Source organism: Nannobrachium achirus, assembly GCF_963921795.1.
Source record: "Nannobrachium achirus genome assembly, chromosome: 2".
In the NCBI taxonomy this organism is placed as follows: Eukaryota; Metazoa; Chordata; class Actinopteri; order Myctophiformes; family Myctophidae; genus Nannobrachium; species Nannobrachium achirus.
This window is the reverse complement of record NC_137811.1, coordinates 61,156,654-61,171,893: the sequence shown is the minus strand read 5'-3', so window position 1 is coordinate 61,171,893 and position 15,240 is coordinate 61,156,654. Positions and strand designations below refer to the sequence as shown.

The 15,240-nt window shown below is 46.5% G+C and overlaps 1 protein-coding gene across 1 annotated transcript in view; it reads left to right on the top strand.

Moving 5' to 3' along the window:
* erfl3 (Ets2 repressor factor like 3) overlaps positions 1-15,240 on the top strand; it is an 82,743-nt gene that overhangs the window by 32,218 nt on the left and 35,285 nt on the right. The window contains exon 2 of the mRNA XM_080747204.1: positions 14,860-15,094. Within this exon, the coding sequence (XP_080603330.1) occupies positions 14,860-15,094 (235 nt within the window). The remainder of the gene's footprint in view (positions 1-14,859; positions 15,095-15,240) is intronic.

Below are 15,240 nucleotides of genomic sequence, written 5' to 3'. Positions count from 1 at the left end.
ATGCAATTTGCACTCTTACACTTTACAATTTTGGCATTTAGCTGGCACTCTTGTCCAGAGTGACTTCAATAAGCAAGGTAAATAATCACATGCATAGAAAAGAGGAGAGCACAGTGTAATGCCTCAAGAAATAGTTCGGGGCGTTAAGGGGAGCAAATGTTAATTTCGTGCAAATTTGTCATAAAGCGCCAAATTTTGCACAGATGTAGCCCAGGACATGCTCTAATGATTTAGCTAGGGTGCCCGAGTTTGTGACCTTCGGGGTCGCCACAGCGGCCAAATCAAGTTGGGCTCCCATCGACTTTCTATACAGGAGGAAAATACTCAGAATTGTATTTAAGTAGGATGTGAGAGGTCTAACTAGGGGTTTGTCATGATGCTGAATCCATTGCAAGCATTTGTTTTGCACAAAAAACATTCCTTGGGCTACAAATGGCCCCAGAAAACGACGGTTTAGTGATGAAAAGTGATGACTCATCACTTTTCATCACAGTTTTGGTGGGCGTTTTCTGGGGCCATTTGTAGCCCAAGGAATGTTTTTTTGTGCAAAACAAATGCTTGCAATGGATTCAGCATCCTCTAGTTCACAGTTCACACCCCTCACATCCTACTTAAATACCCAGGTATTTTCCTCCTGAATAGAAAGTCGATGGGAGCCCAACTTGACTTGGCCGCTGTGGCGACCCCGAAGGTCGCAAACTCGGGCGCCCTAGCTAAATCATTAGAGCATGTCCTGGGCTACATCTGTGCAACATTTTAGTGGTCAAGAAAACAAACCTAAGAACAAAACAATGAGAAGACACGACTAAGATAAGTCTGAATAGTAGCTAGCATCAATGAAGAAAGAAGGGGTACAGATGCAGTCTGAAGAGATGCGTCTTCAGTTTATGCCAGAAAGTTGGGAGTGAGTCTGCAGTTTTGACTTCAATCGGGAGAGGATTAAGTTATAGTCGGCCATTTGCACATTTCTCTTCCATTTATGCAGCATGTAGATGAGGTGTGTGTGTGTGTGTGTGTGTGTGTGTGTGTGTGTGTGTGTGTGTGTGTGTGTGTGTGTGTGTGTGTGTGTGTGTGTGTGTGTGTGTGTGTGTGTGTGTGTGTGTGTGTGTGTGTGTGTGTGTGTGTGTGTGTGTGTGTGTGTGTGTGTGTGTGTGTGTGTGTGTGTGTGTGTGTGTGTGTGTGTGTGTGCGTGCGTGCGTGCGACAACTGTACGCGCGTGCGTGCACTATGGGGAGAGGCTAATGTCTCAGGAGTGTTTTGTTACTTTGGTGAGGGTAAATATACCCAGCAGCACCCTGGGAAAAATCAGGACCCTTCTCTCTCTGACACAATATTATTCTGTTGCGCTTAACACCCTCCAGGGACCACACGCTGTCCTGACAGACACACACGCACGTGCACACTGTCTGTGTGTATGTGTGCACACATGCTGTGCACACAGAGCAGGCTAGATTATGAGTGGAATAGCACAGAAAATGTTGTACAGTTGTCCCGCTTGTCATGGAGCATGTGTGCCTTGAGGCGTGTGTCTGTGTGCATGTGCACACTCACGCACGCACGCACACATAAACGGTATCGCTCAGCACGCATCCTCTACAGGGTTTGCAGTGGATCTTTGTACCTTTTGCCTCTTTCAGTCTCAGTTCCCATGTGATGTGTGCGTGTGTGTGTGTGTATTACTCTGTCTTCTCTCATAGGCTCCCGTGTATAGTTGTGGTGTGTGTGTGTGTGTGTACATGTTGCTAGTTTGTTTAGCTGTTCGCGCGGGGCCTCTTGCTTAAAACCATTGGGTCCTCAGAAACCTCTCGGGGTCGGTGTGTGTGTGCGTGTGTGTGTGATAATACAAGGCTTGCTCCATCATTATTCTGAACCATTACATTTAACTGACAGTGTCTCATTGCTTGGTTAGTACATTCTCGTGCTACTTTGCTATAGATAATCTTTTTTTTTTTTACTTTGTTTTTCTCCTAACAAATCAGTGAAATTGTCGACTAACTGTTAGACTTCGGAAAATGCTCTTTAGTCAAGGACGAGCCCAAAAATGCACTCAACCGCCGCAGTGTTTTTTTTTTTTCTCTAGAGTCGGCAGAGTTGTGATGTTTGGCACCAGTGTAGCTTCCAGTCCGTCAAACAGTGTAAAGTATTTACAGTAAGGCTGTTCCAACACACTGCACCCCCCCCCCCCACCCCCCCACCCCCCCACCCCCTGGACACTGGGCCTGTCGGCCACTCTGCCTTTTTCTTTCCTTTTTTTCCTTTCCCCATTTTTTCCTCTGACTCCTCCCCTTCCATTTCCTGGAAAAGGCCTCGGTCTGCTCACTAGAGAGCGAGAGAGAGAGAGAGAGAGAGAGAGAGAGAGAGAGAGATGTTGGCCTTACATCATCCTGTTCTTCACTTCTCCTCATCCTGCTTTCTCCGCTCCTTCTCATCAATCCTCTCCTCTCTCTCTCTCTTTCTCTCTCTCTCTCTCTCTCTCTCTCTCACCCTCTCTCTCCCCCACCCTCCCTTCTTTTCACTACCTCTCTCGCTCTCCCCCTGTCGAAACAATAACCCTAGTGTGTGTGTATCAGGGGCTATTTTTGGCCCCTTCAAGGCCAACAGCCCTCCCCCACCTCTCTCTGTGTGTGTGTGTGTGTGTGTGTGTGTGTGTGTGTGTGTGTGTGTGTGTGTGTGTGTGTGTGTGTGTGTGTGTGTGTGTGTGTGTGTGTGTGTGTGTGTGTGTGTGTGTGTGTGTGTGTGTGTGTGTGTGTGTGTGTGTGTGTGTGTGTCTGTCTGTCTCTCTCTGTGTGTCATTGTCTCGTGGTCTCTCTCTCTATCTCTCACTCTGTGTGTGTGTGTGTGTGTGCGTGTGTACATCTCTTTGCGGGTTTACATGGTACGTTGTCTTGATTGAATGACCGGCAGCACATGCTGAATATTACAATCTCCAAAAATAGTTGAGCAGCCAAGTATACTGCTGTCTGTTTTAAGTGTGTGCGCGCCCGCGTGCGTACGTGCATGTGTGATATCCCCTCCTTGCCCTGAGGCGAGGCAGGGAATAGTGTGATCAGTATGGAGAAGTTGTGCGTTTTCTTCTTCGGCAGTGAGACTTCCTCCTCGTAGAGAAGAAGTTACTACCCCCCCCCCCTCCCCCCATGCAACAGCAGCAGCCCTCCTGTCCCCATGGAAACACACCATGTTGGCCTCTAACGCAATACTGATAATGCTCTCTCTCTCTCTCTCTCACTCTCTCTCTCTCTCTCTCTCTCTCTCTCTCTCTCTCTCTCTCTCTGTCTTATTTTGGTGTCTTCTTTGTTCACCATGTTGCTAAGTTGGAGTTTCAAGGAAATAACCCAAGGAATGAGACAACTTAGTTTAGCGTGTGGTGGTCTTCTGAGCTGAGATCAGGCCACCCAAGGTAGTTTATTGGATATCAGCGACGATCTACCTTTATTCTTTACAGAAATCAGGAATTCTGTGTTCTAATTTGACAGGATTCTCTAAAATGTATAGGATCTCTCAAAGTGTCTTGTTTTGAGATATGCATTCTAAATTAATTGACATTTTGAACCCTTTGTTTCCCTTTTTACAGCAATTAATTCAAGAAACTTTGTTCAGTGTTTTGTTTTTCTTCCTAATTTGACAAAGTTTTCTGAACTGAGTGGGACTTGACAGACGTTGGCCTGCCAAAGTTCACATTGAGTGCAGCTAATACAAACTCCATCTGCTTGCCACAGTCAGAATTTACTATCGTTTGTGGCCGGGGGGGAGATGTTGATATTCCACCCCGGTGCTGCTGAACCGACGCGCAGGTTCCCACACCCACCATCGCTGCATGTGTATCTACATACAGTATCTAGCAGCTTCCATCTTCCTCTGAGCGGTGCTTCAGTCAGACTCCAACCCTTGACCTGTTCATATCAGAGGCTAAAAAGCGTTCCCTAAAGATCGTCTGAATCCAGCGGAGGGAAAAAAAAGAAATACATTTTATTCCCTTTCCTTCCCCTCCTTTTCACTTCAGTGGCTTTAGATGGGAAAGTCCTGTTCTGGCGAAGCCCGAACTGGCGAAGTGGGGATTTGTCTCCTACCGTAGCGATCTGGCGAATCGATTGTCCACGACACTGCAAGCGGCGCGAAGGCCAGCGGACCTTGGTCCTGCTCTTCGCCCCCGAGCGCCGCAGGCGCGAGTGGCCGCGAAGAGCGGGCCAGGGCCGCGCGGCCGGCGGAGCGCCGCGCGAGTTACGAAGCCGTGGTGAATGCAATCGTTATATTTATGCCCAGGCCGTAAGGCCTGGGCAAGCGCACGATAAACGCCCTGTCCAGAAGACGTTCGCCAGATCGCTACGGTATCGGACATTTCCCCACTTCGCCAGTTCGGGCTTCGCCTAAAAGGTACGTGCCCCTTTAGATCAGTGGTGCCAAAGATCACAGGCCATGTCTGTTTGGAGGTAGTCCAACAGTTTTAACAAGTTGCACAAAATCATAACTTGCATTTTTGGGTCATTACATTACAAATTTTCTTTTCAAAAAGTTTCAGAAATAGCTCGGTTTTACGAGAAGTACTGTATGTAGCGTTTGTGAGTGCGTTTGGGTGGGGGACACTGCTTTAGATCAATGCAAAGACTTTTTGTTGTTCTTGTAACAGAATAAGTTGTATAATAAATAAGTAATAAGTATTTTAAAGGGGGAAAAGAACTAATTTAGCTGAAATAAAGTGAAATCCAGCATATTGTATTCTCTATTCTCTTCCATCGTGTTTGTTTTCTCATAACTCTCTCCCATGCATCTCCGAGCTCTCCCGTTTCTCCTTACTCTCTCTCTGTCTGCTGTCCCAGTCCTCTCCCAGTAGCATTGGTCTAATGAATGTTTAATGGATTTGTGGGAAGACTCCGCACGCACGCACGCACGCACGCACGCACGCACGCACGCACGCACGCACGCACGCACGCACGCACGCACGCACGCACGCACACACACACACACACACACACACACACACACACACACATTCTCTCTTTGGGGGATGCAAGGGCACATGGTCTCTGGTTACCCTGCCCCAATCGTTCTGCTTTTGCTTTACAACCCACCCTTCTTTTCTCTTCTCCTCTTTTCAGTTTCTCTTTTCCTCTGTCTTGCCCTCTGCCCAGCCTTTCTTCATCCCTCCATCCTTCTCTCCTCCTCCATTGTCTTACTCTGTTTTCTCTCCCTGCTCGTGGTGCTTGAGGCGATGTCACTTATCTGGATGCTTGTCATAAAGACAAGAGTGTGTGTGTGTGTAGTGTGTGTGTGTGTGTGTGTGTGTGTGTGTGTGTGTGTGTGTGTGTGTGTGTGTGTGTGTGTGTGTGTGTGTGTGTGTGTGTGTGTGTGTGTGTGTGTGTGTGTGTGTGTGTGTGTGTGTGTGTGTGTGTGTGTGTGTGTGTGTGTGTGTGTGCACGTGAGTGTGGTGGCCGGGGTCATTCTTAACCGAGACACAAAACACAGACACTCACCATGGCTGAAGTAAAATAAAATATCCTAAGTCAACAACTGTCTTTGTTAGTTAAGTCTCTCCTTACCATTACTCTGTGTGTGTGTGTGTGTGTGTCTGACTCCCCTGCTGGTTTGCGTGCCTAGTGTCTATCTTCTTTCTTTCTTCGTCTGCCTTACTTGTTTGCTTTGTCTTAGCTGGCCTTCCTTACTTTCTCCATCAGCTCCCGTCTTCTCCTCCTCCTCTCTCCAGTGAACACTGGGGCTGTTATTGGCTAGTGTGAACTACTCTGGGCATCACAGTGCAACACTTGGTCAGGGATCCATTCGGATGTTTGCCTGCAACAAGGATGTTGCTATGTGAGTGAAGACCAAGGTGATCCCAGGACACTGGTTGGGTCCCCACCACCCGTTTCAGTGGCATGGCACCACTCTGTTGTTGTCAAAGTCACTTTGGATAAGGGCAGGGCTGTCCAAATGGTGGCCATATTTGAAAATATGAAAACTGCTGTCATATTGTAGAGAACCATAACAAAAGTTGTTGGCAGTGTAGCCACATGGAAGCCACATATCTGTGCTGTCCTTTACATGCTTGCTATACAATCAAATGAATTGTCTTTTATTCAAACGGCAGTGTAGACACAACAAGTTCTTGAGAAGAAGAACCACGCCACGCCACGGTTGCCTCATTCATTTGTGTAGCGACTCTGGGCCTCCGTCCACTCGCATCTTCTGGCCTGTTTTTCGGTCATTCCTTCCCTACTTCAACAACATCTCTCTCAACTCCCATCTTTCTGATTGATTTCATTTAAGTCCCCTCTCACCTCCTCCTGATTATTGTCGGAGTGTCTTCACATAGCTGGAAATCGCAGCAGTGTTCCCCAGGGCTGTGGGGGGGAGGCTGCCACGGAGATCACACAGAGGAAAACAGGCATCCGCACTTCCCAGCGAGGGAGGAAGGGAGGGAGGGAGGGAGGAAGGGGGAGAGGAAGATGGAGACAAGGGAGGGGGAGCGGTGGGCAATCTGACCCGCATGACAACAGACTAGCAGACGAGCTATGATCTCATCACACCCTTTATCCTCTCCCCACCCCACTCTGTCTCCTTCTCTCCTTGTCCCACTCCAACCATTGTTCCCCCTCTCTTTCTCTCTCTAAATCCTCTCTCTCCCTCTCTCTACCCCCTCTCTCTCTCTTTCTTTCTTTCTTTCTCGCCCCCCCCCCCCCACTCTAGCCCCTCTCCGCTTGTCATAAGGCTCACCCCATCTCGTCTTTCCCTCCTTCTTTTTCTGTCCGTTCTCGGCCACCCCCACCCCTCCCTTTCTCATCTTCCCGCTTTCTGCCACCTGCCCCCAACTTGTCGTGCACACACACACACACACACACACACACACACACACACACACACACACACACACACACACACACACACAGTGTTGGCACACTTCCCTCACTCGTGTGTCCCACGGCAGAGATTAGACTCACCCTCGATCCCTCAACCCTCCACACCATCCACTAAATTATTGATGCTTGTGTGTGTGTGTGTGTTGTGGGGGGGGGGGGGGGGTAATGGCTATCTGGTGTCTCCCCCAGGAGGGAGGGAGCTAGAGAGAGAGAGGAGAGAGAGAGAGAGAGAGAGTTGAGGTCATGAAGGTTAAGTGGGGGTGGGGTGGGGGGAGTGAGGTTATACTTTGTTGACTTCCCTCTTTCTGTCTGTCTCATCTCTCTTTCTTTCTTTCTCTCTTCTCCGATCCCTTTCTCTCTCTCTCTCTGGCACTGATTCATCTTGACTCAACTTCATACATGCACAGTATACACACACACACACACACACACACACACACACACACACACACACACACACACACACACACACACACACACACACACACACACTCACTCTCTCTCACCCCACTTTCACAGATTCCAGAGTCCTCGTGTGTGTGTGTGTGTGTGTGTGTGCGCGTGTGTGCGCGCGTGTGTGTGTGTTTGCGTGTGCACCAGGACAGCTCGGCCCATGGCGAGCTTGGGGAGGATGGAAGGACAAAGACACCTGTTCTAACTCCAGCTCACAGCATTCCTCTAGCATAATCCCCAATGTAACACACACACACACACACACACACACACACACAGGATCAGTGGAGGGGGGGGGGGGCAGTGCAGCAGTGTGTAGCGCACATGGCTCACACTCATCTCTTTTATGTCGCAGAGGTTTGACAGGCATAACCTGGAAGTTGGACCAAGTTTCTCACTCCACGTACACACACACACACACACACACACACACACACACTCACACTCACACTCACACTCTCACACACACACACACAGTCCACACAGCTTGTTACATTGATGGGCCTGCTGTTGCTGAGGATACAGATGGTAGCGTTGAGTCATGTGTCTTCATGTCTTTTATTCAAACAGCAGCCTGGCCAGTCCGTCCCCGTCGCACTCTGACTCTGCCATAGATCCATTTCACTCAATGACCTGAAATGTAATGCTTGTGTGTGTGTGTGTGTGTGTGTGTGTGTGTGTGTGTGTGTGTGTGTGTGTGTGTGTGTGTGTGTGTGTGTGTGTGTGTGTGTGTGTGTGTGTGTGTGTGTGTGTGTGTGTGTGTGTGTGTGTGTGTGTGTGTGTGTGTGTGTGTGTGTGTGTGTCTGGTGACCTCTGTGGCACCTGCCAAAGTCAAAGTGATCATTACAGAGTCAGTGGTATGCATGCCATACACAGCGCACAGCCGCACACACACTTACACAGAGACAAGGTCTGGCCAGTGGCCTGGCGTCATACTTCTGAATTTGTGATTTGGTTTTATCTCTGTTTTGTCACAATGTTTTTGTGTGTGTGTGTGTGTGTGTGTGTGTGTGTGTGTGTGTGTGTGTGTGTGTGTGTGTGTGTGTGTGTGTGTGTGTGTGTGTGTGTGTGTGTGTGTGTGTGTGTGTGTGTGTGTGTGTGTGTGTGTGAGAGAGATGGAAAGAGAGCATCTGATCGCAAGCCCCAAGTTGATACTGGCCACCACCAGACAGAGCAGTTCAATGCAATCACTCTTCTATCAAAAAGTTTTATCTGGGAGGTAGTGCATGACCCTGTGCCGGGGGAGTGAGTGTGTGTGAGTGGGAGAGCGAGCGTGTTATCATTAGGGGAGTGATCTATGTGTGTTCATTGCCTGATAATGAGGAGGAGTGTTTGTTTGAGCAGTGGAAGCCCTAACAGGACGAGGGGGAGAGGCGGGGGTAATAGAGCATGAGTTGTTGGATCACCACATGTCTTCACAGTTCACACACACAACTTAGAGCATATGCGTGGCCCGCCCCGGAAGAGAACGGCACACACAATTGGTGATTCCGCTCAAAATCAGTTGTCTTGGAGCAGTGGTTCCCAAACGTTTTAGCCTGTGACCCAAAAGAGAAATTACACATTCGGCCCGGGACCCGAACTAGTGAAAATAGCAGATCTACAAGCTCACAATGCGCCGCTTCGCAAGCTTATAGATCAGCTATTATCACTACTTCTTTTACATTTGTGTTCTAAATTAAAACTCGCTCCCTGCCAATTAAATATGGGCTTTTTGGCTCATATTGCCATAAATCTCCATAGACTTCCATGTAATTTATAGTGCACAGATCATGCACGCCCATGCACAGATCATGCACCATGTTTGTGCAGGCTGTTCACAGCTTTCAAACAAAAAAATCAGATTGGAAATCCGTTCAGGCATTCTTGAAAAAATAGCCATTATGTTTTACATGTTATGTAAGCAAAGATGGCTGCCCTGTATGAAAGATGGGGTTGTATGGGGGTGGAACATACAAAATCGCGATTGAAATCATGTTTACTAGATTTAATGGGGTCCAAAAAAAAAAAAAAAAATCAAAAGATTTTTTTTTTGTTATTTTTGTTTTTTTTCTAAGTAAAAGTCGATTTAAGTCGTTTGGCACGGAAGTCCATAGTGAGATAGTTGATCTGAAAGTCGTTTGGCACTGAACTAGTTAAGGAATTTCTTCGATTTTTCTTACATTCATGAAATTACTGGGGGGAAAAAAACATTGAATTTAGTTTTTAATTCTTGAATAAAATAGCTTTTTTAAATGTTTTGAAATTATAATAATAAAAAACTAAATGCAGGAAACCAAAAACTAAGGGACCCTCAAACGGGTCCCGACCCAGTGCTTGGGAACCAGTGTCTTAGAGCGTGTGCAGAAGCCACTGCGACAGCGACAAAGTGATGTGAATTTCTAAACTGTCTTGTGTCTTGTCCAGGGGGTGTACGTGTACATCAATCAAGCTGCCTTACGCTACAGAAACAGGAGATTTGGTTAGCGGTCTCATTCAGAGAGTTCAAAGTGTCTAGTCAAATTAAACAATACACAGATCTACAAGCTCTCAACGCCTCGCACTGCGAGGCGCTGCGCGGCGTTGAGAGCTTGTAGCCTTATTTTTAGCCTTTATTTTTTATTATAATTTTTTTTTAACTTTGTTTATTTGATTTTCAAATTAAGCATTTAAGGCAATGAAGTGGTACAATAATAAGAGTAGCAGCTTCTTTTGTGCAAACATCAAATATACAACAGTGGTATAAGGATTGCAGTTTTCGCCCAAAACAACAATAAAAAAAAATATATAGGATAAAGAAAATATGTTGTTACAGACAAGCGAGCACAAACGGGCAAGACAACAACAATCAAAAAACAAAACAAAAGCAAACAACATTAACATCAGTCAAACAACACATATCCATATCTATGAAATCCATATAATCTGCATAGCAGGACAACACACACGACACAGCAAACCCATCATATCCAAACTCCAATGGACCTCATGCATCCTCATAGTATATCCTCAATCAGAGATGGATTCAGGTTTGTAACAAAATGAAGGAAAGGACCCCAAACCTTCCCAAAGTTCTTGGTGGAGCCATTTAGTGCGAGTCTAATTTTCAACCAGTGAGTCTCTCAACCAGTGAGTGTATGAGGGAGGGGTAGGGTAGCCTTTATTTTTTAAATAGGTTTGTTGTAGAAGTAAGAGCAGACCAAGTACAGAGTGAAAGGTCAAGTTTTTTTTTTTTTTTTTTTTTTAACAATATATTTATTGAGTTTTCTTCTTTTTTTTTTACAGAGAACATCAAACATATTTTTTACAAACATGTGAAAGGTCAAGTTAACTAAAAACACAAAACCAACATAGACTGATGACAGTGCTGTCAAACAAGTCTATGAATCTCTCTCTATCGATGAAAATCTGCATCACACATTCATACAATATGTAGAGGGGGTCCCTGCTTCATCTCTCTCTTAGCTAAGGAAGGGGTCCTTGGCCTGAAAACATTGAAGACCCCTGTTTTAAAACACATTGCTTCATTTGCTTATACAATAAAGCATGTCCATTGTCCATCCTTAACTAAATCCATAAATAAAACCCTTTTCTGTATTTATGGACGTAGATGCTGCTGGCCAGTTGCCATAGCACAAACCTGAGTGAGTGCTGAGAGGGAGTGACAGATGTGCTATTGACATTATTAAGTGTTATGCAACAGAAGCTAAATGGTAGAGCGCTCTCCACTGTAGCAGAGATTATCTGGGCTAGCTAGTGCTCCTTCACTTTCTCTGTCTGCCATCTAGTAAATCCATTGACAGGCCGAGTACGTCCATAATCTGTTGATTTTACATGTTGCTGCTGTTTCATTTCCTCTGTTGTCGCTGAGAGCTGACAGCTTTGCAAACACTGGATGTATTTATGTATATGCTGGGAGTACATCCCACCGCCTGCTTTAGATCCACAGAGGTCGAGGTCATGTTATCCTCCCAAGTAGGAGCGAGGAAGTAACTGTTTGTATGCAATCCGTCTCCATTTGCCTATTTATCCAGTTCCGCATGTGTGATTCTACTGTTGTTGTGTATGTGCTGTCTATTGAACAGTTTGATAGCATTGCCACTGCTGACTAATTAGCCACGGTGGGAAATGAATACTTGACAGCCACCCAGCCAAATGCTGGTAAATTGTGACTGTGGCCTAAATAGTAAGTCTACTGTTACATGCCATGTTGGCAGGTAACCAGAAATGGGTCACGGGTCCTGTTGGACTGTATTTGGTTTGTAAAGCAGTGCAAGTGTCTTCGAGTGCCTTCTGGCATCTGTCAGCTACAGTGGCTGGTGGGCAAGGGAAGCTGGCTCCCTGACCCTGCTTGAACTCGTATCCTTCAACCCTGCTATTTATTTCAGTAGTTTGTATAAGTGTGATAAATCGCTATTCCTTTGGTTTTCAAACTTTCTCATGTCAAGGACCATCACATTTGCATGTATTTGGCTGCGGACCCCCATCTGAAAATGTTTTGTGCCAGGGACCCCCAGAAGAGAAGATTTGTGTTTGAGAACCTCCACACTATTCCACTATTTTTGTACGACTATCTCAGTATTACCAACCCGTCTGTATGGCACAGATGTGTCACATCCTTTGGATGATGAAGTGTCCACAATGTTTGCCAGCAAACATGTGCACGTGCAAGCACACACACACACACACACACACACACACACACACGCACGCACGCACGCACGCACGCACGCACGTGCACACACATGCACACATTGGTTTACTCATTACTTAATTCTCTGTTGATTAGCTCCCTGGCACACAAAACGTGTCAAAGTGCTGTTGAACACATGCGTGTGCATGAGTGGTACACGTGCACGGCCCTGCATGTGTGCACTGTGCACGCTCAGGCACATTGGCTTACTCATTGCTTAATTACTTTCTGTCCACTCCCTGGCACAAAAAATCTGCAAACTTTTACATTTGGACAAGTAAATGTTGCATTTATTTAGCGCTTTTTATCCAAATAACTTTACATAGATTGTGCATTACACTCACCCATTCACATTTCACACACACATTCACTGTGTGTGTGAATGGGAAACCATGTAAGGCACCAACCTGCACATCAGGAGCAATTAGGGGTTCAGAGTCTTGCTCAAGGACACTTCGACACTAACTCTGGGGGAGCCCGGGATCGAACCTTTCAGTCCCACTCTACCCCTGAGCCACTGCCGCCCCTCCAAGTACACTAAGACATGCACGCACGAAACAACGAAAGTGCACGCTGGGTTACCCATTAGTCAATATTCATTGGCTCTTACATACTTGAACATAAATTATTACAAGCGGGTACATTTGGAGAAACACGCCCACACACATGCACTGACACATGGCTTAATAATCATTCATTAATTCTTTGTCTTTACAAACACTGCTGCATAAGCTCTTACTCACACAGAGCGTCACATACCTACACCCTCGCTCTGTTTCCGCCTGGTGTTTCCGTCTAGCTCTGGGAGGAGAGACATAAGAGAAGGTGGGGATGGAATGGAGAGAGTGAGAGAGGACAGAACAGGACAGGACAGGACATGATGTTTACCTCCATCTATAGGAAATAGTGACAGCAGAAGCGGAAAGAGGTGGTGGTAAAAGTGTGTTCATAGACGCAAGCTCTTCCACACAAGGCCCACTGACACCACCACTGACTTTCACTATTACAGGTTTGACCTGTGTGTGTGTGTGTGTGTGTGTGTGTGTGTGTGTGTGTGTGTGTGTGTGTGTGTGTGTGTGTGTGTGTGTGTGTGTGTGTGTGTGTGTGTGTGTGTGTGTGTGTGTGTGTGTGTGTGTGTGTGTGTGTGTGTGTGTGTGTGTGTGTGTGTGTGTGTGTGCGTGCGTGTGTACTTACTACAAATGATGGTTTGTTGCCTAGCCCTGGTTTGAGTGCTTTGAGGTGAACTGGAGGAGGACAGATGGAGAAGCCATAGGAGGCATGTAAGGAGAGCTAGTGACGTATGAACGAGGAGAGAGACTCCGTTCTATTCCTGCCCGGGGGCTTCTCTGTCCAGCACGAGGACCCAGATTGGGCTATAGACCACGATGGCAGACAGAGGACATGGGGCCCACAGCACCACATGTACAGACACCTGTGTAATCCTCTTCTGCCGTAGATAGAAGTGACTCGGCTTCAAATAGCCCCTTGCTGCTTCCTCGTAATCGTAATCACATCTTAAACTTGAACTACACAAAGCCAACAGTGGGCTGGGACAGCGGGGGCTGTGGGCGTCGGGGATAGGTCTGCCTGATGTGTGGTTTGTTGGTAGAATTGGAATTTGTTTGGAAGGGATCACTGTTTGAGTCCAACCCTTGTTACTGTGACCCCTGCTGCTGTTCACCAGACGGCTTGGTTCTTTTTTTGGCCTTCACTGCCATTCCTGGCTCACCATGGACTCTGCCTTCAGTAGTCCACTTTCCACTGAGGAGCAAAACCACATTGCTCGCCAAGCCTTATTTTTTTATTTATTTTTTAATCAATTACCATAATCCTGGTCAACATACAGCATATGGGCATGTTTATTCTTAGCGCAGTCTTGTTGGCAACAGAGGTGACTTGGCGGTCAGCTGCAGTCGGTAGAGGTTGCTTTAAAACACGTTTTGGTCTCGACCCCTAGTCACTGCGATGAAAATGATTAAAACACACATTCTCCTAAATTGATAAGAGTGTGATTTGAAACATTACAAATATGGTCTTGCTGTGTGTGTGTGTGTGTGTGTGTGTGTGTGTGTGTGTGTGTGTGTGTGTGTGTGTGTGTGCGTGTGCGTGTGCGTGTGCGCGTGCGCTATATGTGTAGTCGCAAGCCAGACTATCTCTTCCGCGATCTTGGAATACTACAGAGTCCGTAATTCCGCCTGCTAAAAGTTGAGAACAGGAAGCTGTCAACTCCTCTTTAGACCGGAAGGGCATTCAGCCAATCACAACGCGGTGTTCATGAAAATGTTTTTAAAAATATCTTTAAAATTTGTTTTTGAATGTCCTCTTCTGCTAAGCTGCTAACAGAAAGATTGCGGTGAAAAAATCTACCGTGTTTTGAATAATATTGTATTGTATTATTGTATTGTATATTCGCTCAAAACAAATACTACCGGTAGCAGTATCTTTACTACTAGTGTAGTGCAGTGGTTCTCAAAGTGCAGGGGTCCTTGAGGAAGTTCCAGGGGGTCCCCAGCTAAATGATAGTTAGGAACCAAATGGACCCTTATGGGCCTGTAACTCAGAGTGTACAAATTAAACCAAAAGGACCCATCAGGTTCCATTTGTACACTCTCAGAGTTAAATTAACATTGATTTCACAATATAAATTGGGGTCCCAGAGATAGAAATGCCGTTTAATGGGGGTCCGTAGCCTATAATGCATGTCAAACTGGGGGTTCTTGGTGTGAGAATCACTGCCAGAGCCGTAAAAATCTTTTCAAATGGGGGGTAAAAATTGTCAATTTTGGGGGTCCTTGACATGAGAAAGTTTGAGAACCACTAGTGTAGTGTAGTCGCCCCACAAAATCAACTGATGTCCATCCATCTCCGTCTTTCTAACCAACCCAGGGTTTGCCTTCCCAGACTGGGCCTACAAGCCTGAGTCCAGCCCCGGCTCCCGGCAGATCCAGCTGTGGCACTTCATCCTGGAGCTGCTGAGGAAGGAGGAGTACCACGACGTCATCGCCTGGCAGGGCGACTACGGGGAGTTCGTCATCAAGGACCCCGACGAGGTGGCCCGACTGTGGGGGGCCCGGAAATGCAAACCCCAGATGAACTACGACAAGCTGAGCAGAGCACTGAGGTAAGCTGTCCAGACCACAGGTTGTCATGACATGCTGTGAATGAATTAATGAATTAATGAATTAATGAAGTTTTACGTTTGTGTCAATGCAATAAGGCCCATCCTCAACCTATTTAGAACAGGTACACATTATAGTGTATCATTAT